This window comes from Pelophylax lessonae, assembly GCF_965119305.1.
Source record: "Pelophylax lessonae genome assembly, chromosome: 1".
In the NCBI taxonomy this organism is placed as follows: domain Eukaryota; kingdom Metazoa; phylum Chordata; class Amphibia; order Anura; family Ranidae; genus Pelophylax; species Pelophylax lessonae.
The window spans coordinates 721,298,684-721,323,519 of NC_138768.1; the positions used below are offsets into that span (position 1 = coordinate 721,298,684).

General features: G+C 40.7%; 1 protein-coding gene across 1 annotated transcript in view; it reads left to right on the forward strand.

Moving 5' to 3' along the window:
• Positions 1-24,836, forward strand: part of CYP4V2 (cytochrome P450 family 4 subfamily V member 2) — a gene marked incomplete at its 3' end in the record, with an annotated part of 234,682 nt that overhangs the window by 105,467 nt on the left and 104,379 nt on the right. The window contains exons 9-11 of the mRNA XM_082243745.1: positions 1,267-1,401; positions 13,784-13,963; positions 24,387-24,567. Coding sequence (XP_082099871.1) covers positions 1,267-1,401; positions 13,784-13,963; positions 24,387-24,567 — 496 coding nt within the window. The remainder of the gene's footprint in view (positions 1-1,266; positions 1,402-13,783; positions 13,964-24,386; positions 24,568-24,836) is intronic.

The window sequence follows — 24,836 nt, forward strand, 5'->3', positions numbered from 1 at the left end:
ACTCTCCCATAAATGAATTGGTTCTTTTTAAGATTTAAAGTGCATTTGAAGCCAGTACCCCTTTTTTTTTTTTTTTTATAACGTTGGGCAAGTAGGGAAACAACCTTATTACATAGGGAGACTTGCCCTCCTTTTTTGTCCTAGCAGCCATTGTTACAAGAACTAAAACTGAGGAAAATCCCAAACATTTGAGTGGTTAGTGGAACAAGAATCAAGGGGAACTTGTCCAATGGGGACACATTTTGTAGTTCCTTGGAGAGCATTTCCTATGTGCTAAACCTTTCACCCAAATTCTAATTTGCTGCATTTGTCTGGAACATAGTGGGAGGGAGAGCAGAGACTGTGGTCTGAATATTTATGGCACTTCAGCCAATACCTGGGGAGGTGTGCCCAGAAGGTTGGGGAAGAACCTGAGTGGCAAGGGGGAGATTGCAGCATGCTGGTGTAAGGCAGAATTCCAGGGTCCAGCCTGAAGGACACCCTTGTTGAAGGACATTGCCCACCTGGGCAGAAGTCATTTTGAAGACACCAACATCCTAGCTAGGCTTAGCTGGGGGGGGGGGGGGCAGAGTACAGAGCATCCAAAAAATCCGAGGGGTCAGAACAGAAGAAAGCTCATGGGAGGAGAGCCAGGAAGGAAGTAGTAGGAGAGAGACCCCAGAGGATGAGTGGGTCTTCATCTTCCTCAAAGGGAAAGGGCCTGATGGATATAAGCAGGAGGCAACTGATTACAAGTGAGGACCTGAGTGCTGCTAGAGTGACTGTATGGTACTTTAGTCTCTGGACAGGTCACAGGTACCATAGAGATTCTTTGGGACTTTCTTTTGCTGGGAAACCAGAAGTTGTGCAAATACAGCCAAACAGGGGTGAAATACCATTGGGTGTTGTACAAATGCAGCTGGAGCTGTACAGATTTTAAGCATTGGGCAAGTAAAGCCAGAAATTTAGCAGTCCAAGTTGTTCAAGTTCTAAATTTGTGGGGTATTCTATGCTCCCTATCTCCATCCAAATTAATAGTTTCCCAATAAAAAAAACACAAAAAAGAAACCCCTAGACTGATTCTTGAGCCAGCGAAAGACTGCCGAAAATGCTGCGTGCCTGGCTGTGCGCTAATGGGAGGAAATAAGCCCAAACTACCAGTGACTCTTGGGGGTGCGCTATACATGCTTTCAAATATGCCAGTTTAGGGGATAAAATAAAACTCTTGATGAGAGATTTTAAGTGATGAATAAGAATGTCCCTCTGACATCTTTTTTACATCCTTAGGTCAGTCTGATCGGCCAGTGACAATGGATGATCTAAAGAAGCTGCGCTATCTTGAAGCAGTTGTTAAAGAAGCGCTCAGGATTTACCCTTCAGTTCCATTCTTTGCCAGAACCATCACTGAAGATTGCACCATTAGTAAGATTACAAAGTTTTCTAAGAATATTAACATTATCTCCTGTCTAAAATATTGTGCTCTTGCACTATAGAAGCCAGAGGGCCAAAAATACACAAATCTGAAACATCTTTGTGACTTAACATTGCTCCTTTTTCCATTGAAGCAGGAATGAGACTCTTGCCTTGTATGTGTCAAACTGAAAAATGAAAATAGAGTGCTATGTAAACAATGTAGAGACGTGACCCTGTGTTATGTGGCACCACATGCAATTAGTATGTAAAAGGAACTGTGTATGTATATAGGACATTTGCTTTTATTACAGGACTCAGTCTTTTTGGGTATGAGTCTATCAGCATGGCACATCTTGACTTGGCAATATTTGCCTACTCTTCTTTGCAAAAATACTCCAACTCCAAATATGTCAGATTGAGAGGGCATCTCCTGTGCACAAACAATAGAAAATCCAGAAATTGCGCTAGGACAAAAAAGACGTATAACAACAATTATGACTATGAGTCCATTGAATAAATCTTAAGCTGCTAGCACAACATCCTATTGGTAGAGGATAATATAGTATAATCAAATAAAATAGCAGCACTCAAAGTGTCTATTCCAAACAGTCCTCCAGTGAGATATGCATAAATATTGTGAGAAGGAATCAATATATCCACCACCAAGGAATCTAAAACATGCAGCCTCTTACCAGATAACACTGGATTAAACAGCAGTTAGAAATAGCATGTGTCAATCGCTTTGACATTTGGATCTGATTACACAATCCGCATAGGCACAGATTCCCAGGCACATACATGCAGAAATAACAGGGAAATCATTGCGCAGACATCTTTAACCACTTTAAGACTGAGCCTATTTTTGACTCTTTTTGTTTACAAGTTAAAATCAATATTTTTTGCTAGAAAACTACTTAGAACCCCCAAACATTTTATATATATATAATTTTTTTTTTTAGCAAAGACTCTGAAGAATAAAATGACGGTCATTGCTAAATTTTTTGTCACGCGGTATTTGCGCAGCCGTCTTTCAAACGCCATTTTTTTGGAAAAAGTATGAAAAATCACATTTCAATGATGCATTTAAAAATCTAAACAGTAAAGTTAGCCCATTTTTTTGTATATTGTGAAAGATGTCACGCTAAGTAAATAGATACCTAACATGTTACGGTTCAAAATTGGGCACACCCACGGAATGGCGACAAGCTACGGTCAATAAAAATCTCCATAGGCGACGCTTTAAAATGTATTAACGGTTACCAGTTTAGAGTTAGAGTGTAGATCTTTTTTTTTAATTATTGCTCATGCTCTGGCGATCGCGGCGATACCTCACAGTGTGGTTTGAACCGCTCGCGGCGACGGGGGTGGCTAAAATTTTTTTTTCCTATTCATTTTTTTTTTTTTTTTTAACACAGGTTTTTTTAAAAAATAAATAAATCTGATCACTTTTATTGCTGTCACAAGCAATGTAAACATGCCTTGTGACAGCAATATGCAGTGACAGGCAATGTTCCCTTTAAACTGCGCACATGCGCTGCCGCACAGTCTAATTGACTGTCCCGCTCAGCACAAATTTCAGACCGCGCAACCGCAGACAACCAGCCGCAGACAACGTGAAGACGGTGAAGGTAGTGAGCAGTGCGCTCCGAGAGCCCGCCCATTGTGTGACAATAGCGAATGAAAATTCACTATTGTCACACGGATCCTCCTCCTGGCCAATCAGGGAGCGGGTTCTCCCACCCCATGCCATTGGCCGAGGTCCGAGGAGGAGGCGGGGGGACTGAAGAGAAGCTGCCGTGACTCCATGAGGTAAGTGCACGGGGGGAAAGCTGCTCAGGTCCCAGGTCGTGCTTTAGGTGGTTCCGCATTTGCCTGCCTTTTTCAACTCCAACTTCTGGCTATCTCTACACTTTCTTCCTAGGTAGGAACATTCTGACATCTGAGTTGGATTCCACTCCCCCCCCCCCCCTTTTTATTTTTCCTTGAGCCATACATGTAATTTCCTCACTATGTAGACTGTTAGGTTAGTCAGTTCTGATTCCTCATCCTACACATGCTTTTGCCCCATACTACGTACTCTGTAGGCCCTGGTTTGACCTTGTATATTCTCTTCCCATCTTAGCTCTTGCACTCCCTGTGTGCTTCCTGCTTAAGTTAGCTCTTCCTTGTCACATGCCGTGACCTTCTGTGTCATTGGGGTTTTTTTAAGGACCTCTCAACAAAGAAGAACCCTCCTCTTTTGTTCTCTTTTTTTTTCCTCCTATTCCTGTACAACTCAACTGAAAAACAAACTGAAACTAAAAACTAAAATGTGGTTGCATAAGTGTGCACACCCTTTTATAACTGGGGATGGAACTGTATTCAGAATTTAGCAATCACAATCAAACTCAAGTTAAATAGGAGTCTATACACACCTGCCTTCATTTAAAATGCCTCTGATTAACCCCAAATACATTTCAGGTGTTCTAGTAGGTCTATCCTGGGATTTTTTTATGCCTCGTACACACACAACGATTGTTGGCCGTGAACTTTCGGCCAACGTCCGATCGGCCAATTTTCGGCATGTTAGTATGATGCTTCCGAAAACCGACTGCGACTTTTCGGCCGAATAAAATCTGGTACAGTTTATAGGTCACATTAAATGTGAAAAAAGTTCTGAAATTATTTATCTTTGTCTCATTTTTTTTACATTACAGAAACCTAACATTTTAACAGGGGTGTGTAGACTTTTAGATCCACTGTAGATATACAAAAAAAAACCCTAATCTGAGGAGCTATACAGGCAGTTCCCGAGTTACAACATCCAACTTACATATGATTCATACTTACAAACTGGGGAAGACAAAAGGAAGTTACAGGAAATCTACTCCTAGTAAAGGGAAAGTTGGAGACAGGTGGACCCCTTAGTGCCTCCCAAGTAGTGACCGCATGAGGACTGTGAATACCGACTAGTTTCTGTAATGGATAAACAGAAAAAAAAGGAGAAAAAGGGATTAAGAGTGATGAATAATCAATAAATAAATAAATAAAGAAGACTTGTGTCTCAATCCATTGTTCCCTCATAAAAATCCACATATCACACTATATATAGACACACTATACAGTGCCTTGCGAAAGTATTCGGCCCCCTTGAACTTTGCGACCTTTTGCCACATTTCAGGCTTCAAACATAAAGATATAAAACTGTAATTTTTTGTGAAGAATCAACAACAAGTGGGACACAATCATGAAGTGGAGCGAAATGTATTGGATATTTCAAACTTTGTTAACAAATAAAAAACTGAAAAATTGGGCGTGCAAAATTATTCAGCCCCTTTACTTTCAGTGCAGCAAACTCTCTCCAGAAGTTCAGTGAGGATCTCTGAATGATCCAATGTTGACCTAAATGACTAATGATGATAAATAGAATCCACCTGTGTGTAATCAAGTCTCCGTATAAATGCACCTGCACTGTGATAGTCTCAGAGGTCCGTTTAAAGCGCAGAGAGCATCATGAAGAACAAGGAACACACCAGGCAGGTCCGAGATACTGTTGTGGAGAAGTTTAAAGCCGGATTTGGATACAAAAAGATTTCCCAAGCTTTAAACATCCCAAGGAGCACTGTGCAAGCGATAATATTGAAATGGAAGTATCAGACCACTGCAAATCTACCAAGACCTGGCCGTCCCTCTAAACTTTCAGCTCATACAAGGAGAAGACTGATCAGAGATGCAGCCAAGAGGCCCATGATCACTCTGGATGAACTGCAGAGATCTACAGCTGAGGTGGGAGACTCTGTCCATAGGCCAACAATCAGTCGTATACTGCACAAATCTGGCCTTTATGAAAGAGTGGCAAGAAGAAAGCCATTTCTTAAAGATATCCATAAAAAGTGTTGTTTAAAGTTTGCCACAAGCCACCTGGGAGACACACCAAACATGTGGAAGAAGCTGCTCTGGTCGGATGAAACCAAAATCAAACTTTTTGGCAACAATGCAAAACGTTATGTTTGGCGTAAATGCAACACAGCTCATCACCCTGAACCACTGTCAAACCTGGTGGTGGCAGCATCATGGTTTGGGCCTGCTTTTCTTCAGCAGGGACAGGGAAGATGGTTAAAATTGATAGGAAGATGGATGGAGCCAAATACAGGACCATTCTGGAAGAAAAACTGATGGAGTCTGCAAAAGACCTGAGACTGGGACGGAGATTTGTCTTCCAACAAGACAATGATCCAAAACATAAAGCAAAATCTACAATGGAATGGTTCACAATTAAACATATCCAGGTGTTAGAATGGCCAAGTCAAAGTCCAGACCTGAATCCAATCGAGAATCTGGAAAGAACTGAAAACTGCTGTTCACAAACGCTCTCCATCCAGCCTCACTGAGCTCGAGCTGTTTTGTAAGGAGGAATGGGCAAAAATTTCAGTCTCTCGATGTGCAAAACTGATAGAGACATACCCCAAGCGACTTACAGCTGTAATCGCAGCAAAAGGTGGCGCTACAAAGTATTAACTTAAGGGGGCTGAATAATTTTGCACGCCCAATTTTTCAGTTTTTTTTTTGTTAAAAAAGTTTTAAATATCCAATAAATTTCGTTCCACTTCATGATTGTGTCCCAATTGTTGTTGATTCTTCACAAAAAATTACAATTTTATATCTTTATGTTTAAAGCCTGAAATGTGGCAAAAGGTCGCAAAGTTCAATGGGGGGCTGAATACTTTCGCAAGGCACTGTATATAGAGAGAAGCGGCCATCTCAGTGCTCCAATCACTAAGAACCCAACTAATAAAAGAAATAAGACAAGATACTAAGAAAACAAATATTGATAAATAGAAAACAAATATTGATATATAGAAAGAGTATCTCAATTATACCGGGGTCCAAATGGTTCAAAATGCATCTATCCAGGTGGATGAAAGTATGTCTTATTCAATATAAAAGCCAAAATGCATTCAGTTAGGTATCATCTGCACTGACATTTTTAAAAAAATAAACACATCACAACACAACTAGGAAATTAAATTCCACATATTAGTGTCATAATAGTATAATAGAGATAGATCTGTCAACAGATATTGCATATATCTAAAAGGATCCTTATGGATAACATACAGTGGGGGAAATAATTATTTGATCCCCTTAAGATTTTGTAAGTTTGCCCACTTACAAAGAAATTAAGGATCTATAATTTTTATCAAAGAATTAACCACTTGCGGCAGGTCGGCTGTATTACGCAAAACGACGTACCATGTAATAGATAGTGGAGACACGCACACGCGCTGATTGGCCAGAGGGGAGCTAATCAGCGGGTCCGTCGAACATGATATCCGCCAGCCACCTGCGAACCCTTTCCCCCGATCGGTCACAAATGAACACAGGGATCCTGTGTTCCTCCTGTTTAGGAACACAGGTCTCTGTGTTCATCTATTGAGTACATCCCCCACACAGTTACAAAAGCACCCCCTAGGAGCACACTTAACCCTTTGATCACCCCTGGTGTTTACCCCTTCTCTGCCAGTGTCATTAGTACAGTAACAGTGCACATTTTTAGCACTGATTACTGTAGTATAGTCACTGGTCCCCTCAAAAGTGTCAGTTAGGTGTCCGATCTGTCCTCAATGTCGCAGACCCGCTAAAAATCGCTGATCGCTGCCATTACTAGTAAAAAATAGATAAAAATGACATAAATCTATCCCCTAGTTTGTAGACGCGATAACTTTTACCAATACACATTGGCCTAAATTGATGAAAAAATTAGATTTTTTTTATTCTTTTTTATTGGATATGTTTTATAGCAGAAAGTAAAAAATATATATATATTTTTTTCAGAATTGTCGGTCTTTTTTTGTTTATAGCGCAAAAAATAAAAACCGCAGAGGTGATCAATTACCACCAAAAGAAACCTCTATTTGTGAGAAAAAAAGGACATCCATTTTTTTTTTTTTTGGGTACAGCATTGCACGACTGCGCAATTGTCAGTTAAAGTAACACAGTGTTGTATCGCAGAAAATGGCCTGGTCATTAAGGGAGTAAAACCTTCCGGTCCTTAAGAGGATTAAATGATTGAAACAGAATATCAACCAAAAATCAAAAAAAAAAAAAAACATATAAAACAATTGCTATAAATTAAGTTGCAATTCAGTGAGTAAAATAAGTATTTGATCCCCAAGCAAAACATGACTTAGTACTTGGTGGAGAAAGCCTTGTTGGCAAGCACAGAGGTAAGACGTTTCTTGTAGTTATTGACCAGGTTTGCACATATCGCAATTGGGATTTTGGTCCTCTCTTTTTTACAGATCTTCTCTAAATCCTTAAGGTTTCTTGGCTGTTGCTTGGCAACTTGAAGTTTCAACTCCCTCTATACATTTTTTATAGGACTATAAAAGGACCTTAATGTGCTTCTTCTTGAGCCACTCCTTTGTTGCTTTGGCAGTATGTTTTGGGTCATTGTCATGCTGAAAGACCTATCCTTGACCCATCTTCAGTGTTCTGGCTGAGGAAACAATACATGGCCCATTCATTTGCCCCCCAATGCAGCAGAATCAGTCTGTACCTTTAGCAGAGAAACAGCCCCAAAGCTTAATATTTCCACCTCCATTCTTGACTGTAGGGATGGTGTTTTTAGGGTCATAGTCAGCATTTTTCTTCCTCCAAACATGGCGAGTCCCCCTCCTCAAGAAGGCTCATGTACAGTGATTGGAAAATAGATTGAGTACGCTTCCAGGTTGCGGTACCCTGGGTGCCTATATAACGTAATGAGTGCCACATCCTAATACAAGACTAGTCAAAAAAAATTGGAGAGAAGCATGAACTTTAAAGGCACTGGGTACATAAAATATAACATTTTATTAAATCACATGTATAAAAACATCAAAAAAACAAAAGAAAAAAACAAAACAGTGTAAACATCCCATTCATGAAAAGGGACAAAATTATACAAAATAACCAACTCTAGCAGTTACATTGCTGGTAAGTAATGAGCAAATACAGATCATTCGAATAACATGATAAAGTCATTGATACTTCACATCGAAGCAATCCACCGAAGGTGACAGGGAGGCGTACTGTCTTCCCAGGGAGATCGGACGATGTGTTAACACATAGATATTAAATTTCATTGAGCCATGTTGCTCGACGTGTTTCGCGTTAAGCTTCCTCTGGAGCTAATAGAGCAATGCTCTGTACATAGTCAGCAAGTAACAACGTTAAACGCAACAAGGTAGGAAATATTGGGGAGAATGGATGAGGAGTCCCAAGTCATCAAGAATCGGCAGAAGTGTACTGCAAATCAATATTGGCCAGTAGCTCAGACATATATCAAAAAGCAACAAGGTAGGAAATATTGGGGAGAGTGGATGAGGAGTCCCAAGTCATCAAGAATCGGCAGAAGCGTGCTGCAAATCAATATTGGCCAGCAGCTCAGACATATATCACAACAGCTGGTATGCCAAATAGGTATCAAAAGTTGTTGCATTTATAGCTAAAGGACTCCAAACCACCAAGCTGGAGTAAACCACCAAGCAAATTTAATATCTATGTGTTAACACATCGTCCGATCTCCCTGGGAAGACAGTACGCCTCCCTGTCACCTTCGGTGGATCGCTTCGATGTGAAGTATCAATTACTTTATCATGTTATTCGAATTATCTGTATTTGCTCATTACTCACCAGCAATGTAACTGCTAGAGTTGGTTATTTTGTATAATGTTGTCCCTTTTCATGAATGGGATGTTTACACTGTTTTGTTTTTTCTTTTCTTTTTTTGATGTTTTTATACATGTGATTCAATAAAATGTTATATTGTATGTACCCGGTGCCTTCAAAGTCCATGCTTCTCTCCAATTTTTTTGTCTAGACATGTACAGTCATGCCAATGAACATCTAAATGATTCAGAGGATTGGGAGAATGTGCTGTGGATAGATAAGACCAAAATTGAGGTCTTTGTCATTAACTCGACTCTTAGTATTTGAAGGAAGAAAAATGCTGACCATGACCCTTTCTTTAGGGACGGGCGGGGCTTTTTTGTTTTTTTTCTTTTCAGGTCTGGCAGTGATGGCAGGTGTCCTGATTGACAATGGATTTCCACTGGGGGACATTGTTTTTTTAATTTTTTTTCTTCCTGCCCAGGCCAATTTAAAGCTTTCAGGGCTTGTCACGCTTTGAATGAGAATTATTCAGTCATGCAACACTGTACTCAAATGAAATTTATAATTTTTTTCCACACAAATAGAGCTTTCTTTTGGTGGTTTTTAATCAATACTGTTTTTTTTTTTTTTTGTTCTACAAATGAAAAAAGACCGAAGATTAGAAAAAAAAAAAAAGATGTGCTTTTCTTCATAAATTTTGACCAAAATTGTTACTGCTTCATTTCTTAGGTAAAATTACCCAAATTGGTGTATATTTTTGTGCTGTGTGAAAGTTATAGAGCCTACAAGCTATGGTACCAATCATTGAAAATTGATCACACCTGATGGTCTTATCTTATTTCTTGAGGCCCTAATATGTCAAGACAGAACAAATATCCCCCAAATTACCCCTTTTTTGGAAAGTAGACATTCCAATGTATTAAGTAAGAAGCATGGCAAGTTTTTTTAAGTTGTAATTTTTTTCTCCACAATTCTTTGGAAAATGGAATTATTATTTTTTATTTTTTTCACAAAAATGTCATATTAACACGTTATCCGTGACAGCTCTTTGTGTAAAAATATTCCCCTACACACAGAGCTGTCACAGAGGTTGCAGATTCCCCCGCTCCCCCCCCCCACCCCACACTCAGAGTTCCCACTGAGTTCAGCGGGGAGAACTGTCACAGAGACACATGTCTCTGTGTACACTGGAAGGCTGTGATTGGACACAACCATCAGTTGATCGTAAGGGCCAATCACAGCACCCATATCCCTATCCCGTCTTGGCTGTGTCCTGTGATCACAGCCATCACAGGAACGCGCCGTTGCGTGGCCTCCTGGCCGCGCATGGGTTCTTGTTCTGAGCGATGTACAGAAGCTTCCACCCCACCGTTTATGTATTGTGGGCGGATGGAAAATGGTTAAGAAAGGACTTGTCAAAAACCCTTGTTGTGTCTTTACTCACTTTTTGGTGAATGGGTAGGGGTACTATGCACCTCTTATGTATACTCATTCACATGAGGGGGGGTGAGATCTGGGGGCCCCCTTGTTATTGTTCCTAGCTAGGAAACTTATAGCACAGAAATGGCTCTCCTCTTCTCCTCCCACGCATTTGGAGTGGGTTGGGGAAGTGAATGGGATGCTTCTTCCGGAGCATCTCATTTACAAGCATAGAAGAAGCCCTGGGAAATTTGAAAGTATCTGGGACGCCTGGCTGGATGTTCCAGGTTTGGCCCCGGTACAGCTAGTCTCTAATAGAATCCTAGGAGGACTGACCTCCTCCATTCACGGGACACACAAATCTTGTGGTCACTTAGTATAGATCCATTCATTATAATAGTCAGGTATTGATGATTCACTCAGCCAATATTAAAGTACAATGGTGCTGGAGATGGCTACAGCAGAGGCAAGTCAGTTTGTCGTTTTTGCTTTTGTTTTGGCTTGCGCCAGTTTAAGGAGCGCAGTTTGGAACAAAAATGTAAAAACTGTAATATTTTCGGTTATATCTATATGATGAGATGACTTGTCTTACTTGGCACTGGAGGTTGCCACCTCTGCCTCTGCCATACTTGACAATTCTGACTGACACTACAGATGGTGCGGTAGGTCAAGTACAGGAGACACGGGTATAGGCAGAGAAGATTGTTGAAAGAACTATGCTGCCTACTGTTTCTGATTACCAGGTCTAAAACCGTATCTTTTTATAAATATAAATGGATCTAGGTCTGGTGGATACCTGTTAGATAACCACTTGTTCACTATGTGCCTCTTGTATTCATCTCGTTGTACCATTTATTTTTTTCAATAAAAACTATCTGATTTAAAAAAAGAAAATGGCTTATGTAGCTTTACGTACCATAATGTGCTTTTAACTTTCCTAATCTATCCTAGAAGTTTCATGCATTTCGGTCTTCCACAAGGCAAACTAGAGACATTAAGCTTGTTTTTTGGGAGCATAATGTGGCTTTACGTCCAAAAAAGAGCTTATATATTAACCAATTTTCCCCAAATTTCACACAATAAAAGACTCCCGTTGGCACTTTTCACAAGTGGGTGGAGCAGGTACTAGGGATCGAACGATTATCAGCAAAGCCGATATATTTAGGGCAGATCTTCCCTTTCCCGGTATATCGGAATCGGCCACCAAGGTGACCGATATTGCCGATATTTTTCGGGAAACTGCTTGTACTGAAGTGATGCCTGCAGCTAGAGGCATCAACCCGGTACCGGCGTCCATAGCCGACCGTCGGCTGTCTTGTAATGACATCCGATGTGGCTGAGAAGCCGCTCGGCTGTCATTACAAGGACCGGGAGGGGACGTCCCCCTTCCCGCCGCCTTCCGCGGCTCGCCCGGGTCTCCCGTCCCACCGGGAGACCTGGGCAATCAGCCTGCACGGCCACCGAAGGCCTGATCAAAAGCCGCATTCGGCTCTGATCGGGTCTCCATGCAAAAACCCGGAAGTGATGTCATGACATTAGGCTGTTCACATTAAATGTTTTAGAATTGAAAAAAAATAGTTTAATGTGAAAAGCTTTTGGTGTGATTCACCAAAGAAGCTGAAATTTTTTAGAATTGAAGTTTGGGGGAAATTGGTTAACATCTAAGCTCTTTTTTGTATGTTAAGCCACATTAAGCTCCCCAAAAAACAAGCTTAATAGCCCTAGTTTGCCTCTTAGAAGGCCAAAATGCATGATAGGATAGATAAGGAAAGGTAAAAACTTAGGCTGTGCAAAGTTTAAGGGCAATTGGTTAGGGTTTAGGCACTTTATTACACGCTAGGCTACATTAAGCCATTTTCACATTAAATGGTTCAGGATGTCCCCTCGGGGGGTCAATGGTGGAGAAGGATCTGAGTGTTTTGGTAGATCCTAAGCTTAATAACAGCATGCGATGCCAAACTGCAGTTTCCAAAGTGAGCAAAATCCTTGGCATGGACCCCTGAGAGAGAGAGAGAGAAAATTTTGACCCTGTAAAAATCATTATGACCTCATTTGAATATGCAGTTCAGTTTTGGGCACCATTTCACAAAAAGGATATCGGGGAACTGGAAAAAGTGCAGAGAAGAGCAACCAAACTGATAAGAGGCATAGAGGAGCTCAGCTATGAGGAAAGATTAGAGGAACCTAATTTATTCTCTCTTGAGAAGAGAAGATTAAGGGGGGATATGATTAACATGTGCAAATACATAAGGGGTCCATATACCTAGTGACTTTGGTGTTGAGTTATTCACTTTAAGATCATCACAGAGGACAAGGGGGTACTCTTTACGTCTGGAGAAAAAGATTTAATCTCCAAATATGGAAAGGTTTCTTCACAGTGTGAAAATGTGGAATAGACTCCCTCAAGGTGGTTCTGGCTAGCTCAGCAGCTTGCTTTTAAAAAGGCCTGCATTCTTTCCTAAATGTACATAATATAACTGGATATTAACATGTATAAGTAAAGTTGATTCCGGGAATATCCTCTTGGGGGATCAGGAAGGATTTATTCTCCTGCTGGAGCAAATTGGATCATGCTTTGCTGGGGTTTTTTGCCTTCCTCTGGATCAGCTGTGGGTATAGGATTGTGTACAAGGGATTTTATGATTTTTTTTTTTTTCCTTTTGCCTTTTATTGGTTGAACTAGGTGGACCTATGTCTTTTTTCAACCTGACTAACTATGTAACTATGTTGAAGGCATGTGGCCTGGTATGGTTCAGGATGGGGAGGGCTAATTTTTTTTAATATTGCCGTGGGGATCCTCTTAAAATACGAACCAAACCCGAAAGGACCTGGTATGGATTTGGGGGGTCCCCCTCCCTGTTTTTTTCCCTGAATCGAATTTGTGTTAAAAACTGATGACGTGCGATTCACATGTGTTCCCATAGAAGGCAAAAGTTGGGAATTCGCTTCTGAACGGCACCACAGTGCTTAGAAAATGCACAGGATATTTTTTAATTGGCAGCGAATTTGCACTGGCGCTGCACCGCCCGTATGTGAATCGGCTCCATAGAGAAGGCTGCTGGTTCACATGTCATGCAAATTGGAAGCAGTTCAAAATGCATCCAGTTTGCATTTCTGTGAAAGGAGCCTTAGGGAATAATAGAGGAACTGTCTATGGTGACTGTTTTAAGCAAAAAGAGTCTGTTTCCATCTAAAGGTTTGTAATGAAAAATGACAACTTGATCAGTCAGTTTAGACATGTTTATACAGCGCATAAAGCCTGGTATTTTTCTAACCAGAAAATGTTTTTCTTACCTTGAAAATTTCACGCTGTTATCTTTCTATGTTTTCATTGCTTTAGGAGGGTTTCATGTACCTAAAGGTGTAAATGTTGTAATTGTACCATTCGCTCTACATCGAGATCCAGAATATTTTCCTGAGCCAGAGGAATTTAGACCGGAACGTTTTCTTCCTGAGAATTCAAGCGGACGTAATCCTTATGCATATATACCTTTCTCTGCTGGGCTTAGGAACTGCATAGGTAAGCTATAAGGGTCAGCATATTTACAGCACATGAATCCAAATTATGATACTGTTTTATGAACTTATGTAGCAAAATGTGTTTGTCATATGATATTGAAACAAGAATTTGGGATAAAACTGTCACTCCACTCATAGGGATAGCTGTATTGAAGGTACCATTTACACATACACTATATTGTCAGAAGTATTGGGACACCTGTCTTTTCACGCACATGAATGGCATCCCAGTCTTAGTCCGTAGGGTTCAAAATTGAGTTGGCCCACCCTTTGCAGCTATAACAACTTTAACTCTTCTTGGAAGGCTGTCCACAAGGTTTAGGAGCGTGTCTAAGGGAATGTTTGACCATTCTTCCAGATACACGTTTGTGAGGTCAGGCACTGATGTTGGACGAGAGAGCCTGGTTCACAGTCTCTGCCCTAATTCATCCCAAAAGTATTCTGTCGGTTCCTCCACCATAAACTCGATCATCCATATTTTTTATGGAACTTGTTTTGTGCACTGGTGCGCAGTCATGTTGAAACAGGAGAACATGTTAAATGTTAATTTTATGGAACAAAAAAAAAAAATGAGGTGGGAGGCCGCAGACAGCTAAGTGTATTCATTTATTCACTGAATCTTATACATACTTTTCGCAAACAAGTCGTTTCTGCGCGCCTCAGCCTTTCCCCCTACTAGGAGCGGGTGGCTCAGCCTCGTCAGCGGAGGAGGTTTCCACCTTTAGCCGAGCTCCTAAACTTAGGGTTGACTCCGGAGGTTATTGGCCCCAGAGGCTCAACGACTACCAGTTAGTCTTTTCTTCTTTCTCACATTTCTCTCTTTCATTACTCTTCTCACTGATCTTACTCCTACTCTTAACTCTTCCCTCCTTTCCCTAATCTTTCCCTGTTTCCCCTCCTTCCCCACTCCCCTCTAATATAAAATGGCATACTCTCACTTGGGAAAATCCCCTCTTCTCATTTCCCACAATGTAAACGGTCTTAATTCTCCCGAAAAAAGAAAACGCCTGCTTTACGAATTGAAAAAAAACAAAAGCTCAAATAGTACTCCTACAAGAGACACACTTTCGTGGCCCAAATATCCCTAAACTTCAGACTAGATATTACCCTAGAGCGTACCATGCCACAAATACACATGCTAAAACGAAAGGTGTTACGATCTTGTTCCACAAAAATTGTGACTTTGTGTTAGAGGAGCATTTGGTAGATCCAGAGGGGAGGTACCTGTTTCTGTTAGGTACACTCAACGGAAAACCAGTCACTATTGCGAATGTATATTTTCCAAACAAAGCTCACGTAACTTTTTGCACCATAGTGACTGATGAGCTGAAAAAATTTGCTAAGGGTTGTATTTTGTTGGGTGGAGACTTCAATGTTCCCTTAAATCCCCTGCAGGATACCTCCTCTGGCAAGACGTGCATCTCATACAGAGTCATTAAAAAAATAAAAGACCTTCTAAAATCAATGACACTAGTAGACGCATGGAGAACAATGAACCCTTCAGAAAAAGATTATACCTTTTACTCCGCAATGCATAAAAGGTACACACGAATAGATCATGTCTATATCACTCAAAGAGACTTACCTAAACTTATTACTTCTGATATTGGGATCATTGCCTTTTCAGACCATGCCCCAGTATCGATTTCATTACGGATGGATTTACCGGAGAGGAGGGAGTTCACTTGGAGGCTGAATTCCTCTCTACTAGTGAAGCAAGACATACAAAAAATCGTACTAGACTCTATTACCAATTATTTTAAGGACAACACATCAGAGGAAATCTCACCACTTACTTTGTGGGAGGCTCATAAGAGTGTGGTTAGAGGAGCACTTATTAAGCAAGGAGCATTACAAAAAAAAGCGAATGAAAAACTAATAGCAGACGTCAGTAAAAAAATTTCATCTCTAGAATCCCAACACAAATATAGTGCATCACAGAAAGTAGAACAGGAACTAATTAAACAAAGAAAAACATTGAACGAAATCTTGCAATCAAAGATCAAACGTTCTCTATTTTTCAAAAAGTCCATATATTACGAGCAGGGAGATAAAGGGGGTAGATTACTGGCCAAAGCACTAAAAGAGGCCAATTTTGATAACAACGTTCACAGCATCATGGATAAGGAAGGTAAACTGCAAAGAGACCCTTATAAGATAGCAGAATGTTTTGGAACGTTCTACTCAAATCTTTATAACATTAAGACACACAGAGAAACCGAAAATCAGGAACATGGTCGAGATCAACAAATTAAAGATTATTTACAAAAAAGTGGCCTGCCTGTCCTGTCACATGATCTGGCAAAAGGTTTGGAACGAGAAATCTCTACTGAGGAAATCGAGTCTGTAATAGCAGATTTGAAAACAGGGAAAAGTCCAGGGCCTGACGGTTTTTCATCTCAGTATTACAAGATCTTTACAAACGAGCTGTCATCGCATTTAGCAAACGCCCTAAATTCTATCCTAAAAAACCCAGATTTGTCTAGAGATTTCCTGTTGGCGCACATTTCAGTGATCCCCAAACCAGAAAAAGATCCCAACTCATGTGCCAGTTACAGGCCAATATCCCTACTAAATGTCGATCTTAAAATATTGACCAAAATTTTGGCCAACAGATTAGGGTCCTTACTACATCACATTATAGGACCTGAGCAGGTCGGTTTCATGCAGGGTAGGGAGGCAAAAGATAGCGTCACAAAAGCTTTAAATTTAATTCACGGTCTGAAAGATACAAACATTGAAGGTATGCTACTTTCTACAGATGCTGAAAAAGCATTCGATAGGGTGGCATGGGATTATCTGTTATTGACCTGCAAACATATAGGCCTAGGCCCTAATATAGTAGAAATTAGCCCATTGAATTAGATATTAGGTATTTAGGTACCTCATCCCTGGATAGATTCGGACAAGTAGCAAAAGTGTGGGGCCAGGATGGGATTTTAAGGGTACCGTTATATAACTAATAAAAAAGGTGTATCTACAGGGATAGCTAAAAAGTATATAATTTTTATTATATCACATAGAATGAAAAAAATATAATAATACAAATACAAATACAAGAACATTACTGTTACAAGATAATATGATACATCATCATAGTAACAACAAAATTGATAAAATATCGTCAAAGATAATTTCCTTGAAATGTGGACAGGACTCGTCAGGGGTCACAGTTAGTCTGGAGGTGCCAGAACTGGTATGTGTCCCTCTAGTCGTTCCAAATACCACTACCCGACATGTTTCGCGGTAATACCGCTTCTTCAGGGGTATAAAGGATGTAGCTTGATAAAAAGCCACTAAAGAATGACAAAAGTAGGTACATGATTATCATACATATATCAAAGCGTGTGTACACATACATGTTCGTTTTGCTATTTCGAATATCGGTGTGTGTCAAGTATGGAGCAGTTGGCGATAAGCCCCTCCTACTTCTGACACAAATACGTCATTTATTCGATCACATGGTAAACATTTTACTTACATGGATATACAAGAAGAGTGTTCTACACTGGCATGCAGGCCAAAGCATATATGTGATACTTCCATATTTTTATCAAGTTACATCCTTTATACCCCTGAAGAAGCGGTATTACCGCGAAACATGTCGGGTAGTGGTATTTGGAACGACTAGAGGGACACATACCAGTTCTGGCACCTCCAGACTAACTGTGACCCCTGACGAGTCCTGTCCACATTTCAAGGAAATTATCTTTGACGATATTTTATCAATTTTGTTGTTACTATGATGATGTATCATATTATCTTGTAACAGTAATGTTCTTGTATTTGTATTTGTATTATTATATTTTTTTCATTCTATGTGATATAATAAAAATTATATACTTTTTAGCTATCCCTGTAGATACACCTTTTTTATTAGTTATATAACGGTACCCTTAAAATCCCATCCTGGCCCCACACTTTTGCTACTTGTCCTAGGCCCTAATATGTTGACCTGGATTCGAGCCTTATACACAACCCCCACAGCCAGAGTCAAGGTGAATAACACCCTTTCCCCACCCTTTATATTAAGGAATGGTACCAGACAGGGGTGCCCTTTGTCCCCGCTCCTATTCATCTTGACCCTGGAACCGTTAATTAGAACCATTAACCTTGCTCCTGATATACATGGATTTAGAAAGGACGCAAGGGAATTTAAACTCTCAGCATATGCGGATGACTTGCTGTTTTACATATCGCAACCGCATATCTCCATACCAAATCTAAACAGTCAGTTTAAATTATATAGAACTATTTCCAATTTCAAAATAAATCATAGCAAGTCAGAGGCCCTAAATTTGTCACTTTCCCCTAACCTTCTCAGACTTACTATGGAGAACTGCCCATACAGGTGGGAAAAGAAGGCCCTGAAATACTTGGGTATTAAACTTACTCCTAGACTGGAAAACATCTTTGAAACAAACTTTACTCCACTTTTAAAACAGATTGATGCAGATCTGAAAAGATGGAACGTTAAATCATTCTCCTGGTTCGGCAGAGCATCAATAATAAAGATGACCATCCTGCCCAGGCTCCTCTACCTCTTCCACACTCTCCCAGTCAGAATACCAATGCCCTTTTTCCATAAACTAGCCTCTTTGCAGAGGATTTTCATCTGGGCGAACAAAAAGCCAAGAATAAAACTCAAATACCTCCAAATGAGTAAATTGAAAGGTGGTATGAATTTACCGGATTTTTATAAATACTACCAGGCGACACATCTTACGAGAATCTTGGATTGGTTCTGTCACGCCAGCAACAAAGACTGGGTGGGTGTGGAATTGGGCTGGAGTGACACTCCGGCTAATCACTTACTATGGACCAATTATCAAAACCTCCCATCTGAGATCAAAAGACATCCACTGATCTCGACCACGCTAAACGTCTTTAGATCTATTGCACAACAACACAACATCTCCTCATTTCCGAGCCCAATCACCCCGATATTAAATAACCCCGACTTCATTCCAGGCTTAAACAATCGCTCACTACTTACATTGCAGAAGAACACATCTTGCCCCTTGCTCATTATGCACTGTTTCCACAGAGCGAGTTTTAGATCTTTCGATGACCTGAAACAAATATGTTCAAACACGACACCTCTTCAATATTGGAACTATATGCAAATACGGGACTTTATCCTACACCGTAGACACAAAGACCTTCTTACTAGACCATTAACTGAATTTGAACGGCAGTGCCTGCGTGGTGATAGAATTGAAGGGGCGACCTCACAGTCGTACCAATTACTTATTTCTGCACCTCCAAATTTCAAAGACCCATATAAAGAGTTGTGGGAGAAAGATTTGAGACGCACCATCTCCTCTGTTCAATGGGAAAAAGTTTGCTATTTTTCCCACAAGTGTTCGTTGAGCACCAGACTACAGGAGACCTCTTATAAAATTAAAACTCAATGGTACCGTACGCCTGTCGCCATTCACAGATGGTCTAGTGAGAGTTCAGATAAATGCTGGCGGTGTTGCTCTTCCCGAGGTACTTTCATGCACATATGGTGGGATTGCACGCATATCAAAAAATACTGGAACGGGGTTATTAGATGGATACGTCATATTACTGGAACCAAATTGATCTTAGATGCAGCTTGCTGCTTACTACACCTAAACCATCTGACTTTTCAAAAATACAAACGGTCACTGACAAGACATTTACTCAATGCAGCGAAGGCATTAATACCCTTACATTGGAACTCTCAAACAGCCCCTACCATTCCTGAATGGATAAATAAAATACGATCCATTTATGAGATGGAAGAAACACTAGCAATTAGAAATGAAAGGAATGACATTTTCCAGAGGCTCTGGTCCCCTTGGCAGAAATTCTCTGTCTCTAAAGAGTACGACGAACTTATGAGCAAATGAATACAAGTTTCAAATTATGGGATGAAGTTTTCCATTATCAGACCCTTTTCCCTCCCATTATCCTACACTCCACCTCCATCCCCCACCCTCATCTCTCTCTTTCTCTCCTATCTCTAAATTTCCTACCTTCTTCTTTTCTTTCCTCTCTTACTACTAATATCTTTCTTCAATAATGATGAAGCCAGTCTTTTGCTGGTTCCATCCTCTTGAGATTTATAAAGGCCTTTGTGCTACTGACAAATGGTTTTCTTTTTCTTTTAATGCTTTTTGGCGGGGAACATCTTGCTTAGATCTGTAGAGATTGACACTTTCCCCCCATTTATAACGCTGAAACCACATCTAATGTGATGATTTTTGATGGCATTATGTTTCTCATAATATGGTTTTGAGATTTTTGCACTTTGATTACCTGTTATTGGTTTTTGTATTGTATATTTCAACAATATGTTGTAATTTTTGTTTTGCATTATTTTGAAATAAAGCTTTTATTGAGAAAAAAAAAAAAAAAAAAAAAAAGAAACAGGAAGGGCCACCCCCAAACTGCCCCCATGAAGTTGGGAGCATGAAATTGTCCAAAATGTCTCAGTAGGCTGATACCTTAAGAGTTCCGTTCACTGGAACTAAGGGGCCGAGCCAAACACTAAAAAACAATGCCACACCATAATCCCCCTCTACCAAATGATTTGGACCACTGCACAAAGCAAGGTCCAAAAGACATGGATGAGCGAGTTTGGGGTGGAGGAACTTGGCCTGACCTCAACCCGACAGAAACTTTTTGGGTTGAATTGGAGCGAAGACTGCGAGCCAGGCCTTCTCGTCCATCATTAGTCCCTGACCTCACAAATGCGCTTCTAGAAGAATGGTCAAACATTCCCATAGACACACTCCTAAACCTTGTAGACAGCCTTCCCAGAAGAGTCAAAGCTGTTATAGCTGCAAGGGTGGGCCAACTCGATACTAAACCCTAGGGACTAAGACTGGGATGCCATTTAAGGCATTGTGCGTGTAAAGGCAGGTGTCCCAATACTTTTGACAACATAGTGTACTGTATGTGTTGCGGTAAAATTATGTTTTACAATGCCTTATCGCAACTCACATGAAAACATAATACAGTGTGTGATATGGTGCCATTCATTTTCAATGACATCCCAACGCACCTGTACAGTGCACTCAACCAATAGGTTGATTGAGATAGTTTACATCTTGGTGTTGTGGTGCTCTTTATAGAAAAAAAAATGCTGTAGGTCTGTGAGCAGCCCATTCAAAATGAATAAGCTGTCTTACTGCAACATATAACCTTGCAGAAATACTGCACATTACTTGTGATAATACAATGAAGTATGAACAGCTCTAAAGGAGTAGAATGCTCACACAGTATAGCAAAACTGTATTTACTGCAATCATCCAGTCATGTGCCAGAGATTTTTTTAATTATTTGAAAAGAACACAGCTTCAATGCACAGAGTGAATTTTCAACTTCTTTTGTAATATCAGCCCCATAGCAGTCAAGGAACGGGAAAGAAATCATTAAAAGTTTGACTTGCAACATTATTCACCTAGTTGCCAACTGCCCCAAGTTTCTATGATTAGTAACTGATTTTGTTCCTGGGGATATGTCCATGATTTTCTAAAATGACAAATTTTGCTATAATATTTGCTTTTTTAGTTCATTTTGATTGAAAAGCAGTATTTAAAAATGCTAAAAAGAGAACTGTATGACAATGTAAAAAATATGATGTAATTATGTATACACTAATACCTAGTAAATAGTTTGAAAGTAGTGTGTTAGAAATACAACAGAGGTGCTGCTGTTGCCTACAAGTAATTAAAGACTCCATGTTCATCATCCTTGATTTGCTGCATGCTGGGTAACTGACTTGTGAAGTTTATATACTTTTCTCTTTAGTTCATTGACATACACAGCTCCTGATTCTTTTTAACCATTGGGTTATGCTGCCCCCTAAAGGAGTAGGACACTAGGCAGGAAAAAGCTTGAATGGAATTGTTTCCTATCTTTGCTATTTTGTTCCTGTGAGAATCTACAATCAATTGCTAGACTGGGCGACGGACTGCATAATCTAGATCCAGGGATTCCTCCCAGTCTGCCCAGCGAGCGTGTGCAGACCGCGGCTCCGTGCTAGGTCGGCCTGCGAATTAAACGTCTCACGAGGACGCATACGACATGGCCTTGGCTTGAGTCGCAGCATTTTTCCTGGCACCCACATTACGATGGAGCGGTGGTCTGTCCGAAGCGGTGCCCACCCTGTTCCTGGCATGGAAAGTAGCTGCCGCCTCTACTCCTTGAGGGTTTTGGGATAGACGTGGGCACCTCCCTGGGACGGTGGGACCCCTGGGTTCCCCTTATTCCCCCCTAGCCCCTCTAAAATTTTGGTCACTGTGGGTCTTTCGGCCCCCCCTCCCTGGGTTAGATTATGAAATGGCTGTTGCCACAGGCTCTTAAGGGGGGCTGGTTGGAGTTGCTGCTGACCAGGTTTTCCTGGTGTGCAACGGGGGGTTGAACAGGGATCCCTGCCACCCTGGGGGTGGGTGACTAAGGCAAGGATGTCCGAGCTCCCTGCGGCGGTTGTTGGGCTGGGGGAGTAGATATTTTAGCATTACGCGGTCGTATCTGCCCGAAAATTTAGGCCGCGGCTTTGCGGCCTACTAGTCAGAAACTACGTGAGGCGGCCCCTGGGAGGGTGGCTGTAGCCACTGCCTCTCGTTTGGGCATCCACCCTCCCCTTCGTTGCCCCTGGGTGGTCGGCCAAGCTTTTGCCAGGTTTTGCTGGCTGTTTAGAGGACCTGGTCCTCTTTGAGGGTGTATTGTGTTTTTTAGGGGAGCTCCAGTTGTTTTGTTTGAGCTCCATGTTACCTGGTTGGCTATGGTTAGCCTTGGGAATTTTTTTTTTCTGCTTTTTTCCCACCCCTCATGTTTAACACTGCTTTGGGATGTCCCAATGGTCAAGAAGAATCAGGAGCTGTGTCCGTCAGTGAGCGAAAGAGAAAATGGGATTTTTGACTTACCGTAAAATCCATTTCTCTGATGTTCATTGGCGGACACAGCACCCACCCCTCTGTGGATTTGGCTTTCTTCTGACACTGCTTGTAACAAAACTGAGTGCCTATAGCTGAGAGTGGGTGTATACCCCCTGGGACTGCCTATAGGCGTTGTCAAGCTTTTTCCTGCCTAGTGTCCTACTCCTGTAGGGGGCAGTATAACCCAATGGTTAAGAAGAATCAGGAGCTGTGAACATCAGAGAAATGGATTTTTCAGTAAGTCAAAAATCCCATTTTTTCAGGACAGTGACTTACTAAAAGTGAAGAAAGGATCAAGATGAGCTTGTTCAAAAACGAGCAAGCTATGCTGACAGGTTCCTTTTACACATTTTTGACACGTTGCCTTCTAAAATAACTTTTTTAAAATGCCAGTTACCAAAACTGCCTAAATTCATAAATAAACTTCCCAGAAGCATGTATATTCAGAAATACTCATACATTATTGATTTTTAGATGTAACTAATTACAAGAATCTGACATCCTCTTACGAGGTATTTGAGCTTGTATGGTCATTCTGATTTAGGCTTAATGAGCTTTGATTCACTAATTTATGCATCCAAGTATCTGCACATTAAAATATTGTTATGCTTTGCATGCTTTTACATAAAGTTGCTTATTCCAAGAGGAGTATAGAAAGTTGCTGATGTGAATATTGTTACTAGAAGGACACACGTGATTTTGATTTCCACACGGGGACAATTTACTAAAGTAGTAGGCTGTTCAATTTGCAATGTGAATCCTCACTTTTCTCAAAGTGGATGTTAATAAAAAGTTGAACGCGTGTTCACTTTGAAGACCCAGTCACTTCTGAGGGAAAAAAAAGACTAGTTCTAGATTTTTGCTAGAACAGGATTAGTTTGTTGATATGAACATAGCTTCATCATATTCACCAAACTCAGTGAATAGTCAGTCCCCATTCCTTGAGGCCAGGTTCACACATATGCGAATTGGATGTAGGTTTGCCCGCATCCAATTCGCATGACAGGAGAGTGTGACCGACTTTCAATGGAGCCGGTTCACACAACTCTGGGGTGACCGCGGTCCGCATTGAAAAAGGGTCCTATGCATCTTCTGTTTCAGTTCGGGTGTGAATTCAGGCTAAAATTCGGACCTGATTCGCACTCTGCAATCAGTGAACAGGGACGCACCAAACCCCATGCTGTTAACCGCAGACCGCAACAATGAGAATGGAGCCTCTCTAAATCAACCCTTATCAAATTATTTCCATTTGGTTTCCAGACGGGCTTGTTGCACCCTACATACAAGGTCTAGCTCTCTCTGTTACATGGAGCCAAATCCAATAAAGAAGATCCACCATGAAATGTACAACCAAGTAATGAGTATTAATTATCGCAGTTCTAGGATCTCCCTTATGTTATGTAATAATATGAAATGTGGGGGCCACCTTGGATAGCATATTTATGTGAAACCAAAAGTGGTTAAGTAACTTACTTTTTCATGTATGTTGTGTCTCTGCTTCAACTTTAGGCCAACGATTTGCTTTAATGGAAGAAAAAGTTGTTCTTTCTACCATCCTGAGAAACTTTTCTGTAAAAGCAAGACAAAAGAAGGAGGAACTTTGCCTGGTGGGAGAACTCATTTTGCGTCCGCAGGATGGCATGTGGATTGAGCTGGAGCACAGAACACCTAGCTCTTCTACTCAAACCTTGTGAAGCAACATCACTGTGTGAACCTTAACTTACTATCACTTTAATTGTTATTAATTGTAAATAGCTCATTCTGTCTGCTTGTGGACACATGGGAATACATATAAATTGTCCCAAGTACTGGACATTTTATTGATGTAAAAAGACAGCCAGACAATATGTAATTCCTGATGCCTTACAAGCCCACTTTGTTCCATGGGCAATATTGGAAATACCTCAGACCACAAAAATGCAATATTTTAAAACATAGTTGGTTACGTGTAGAAATGCA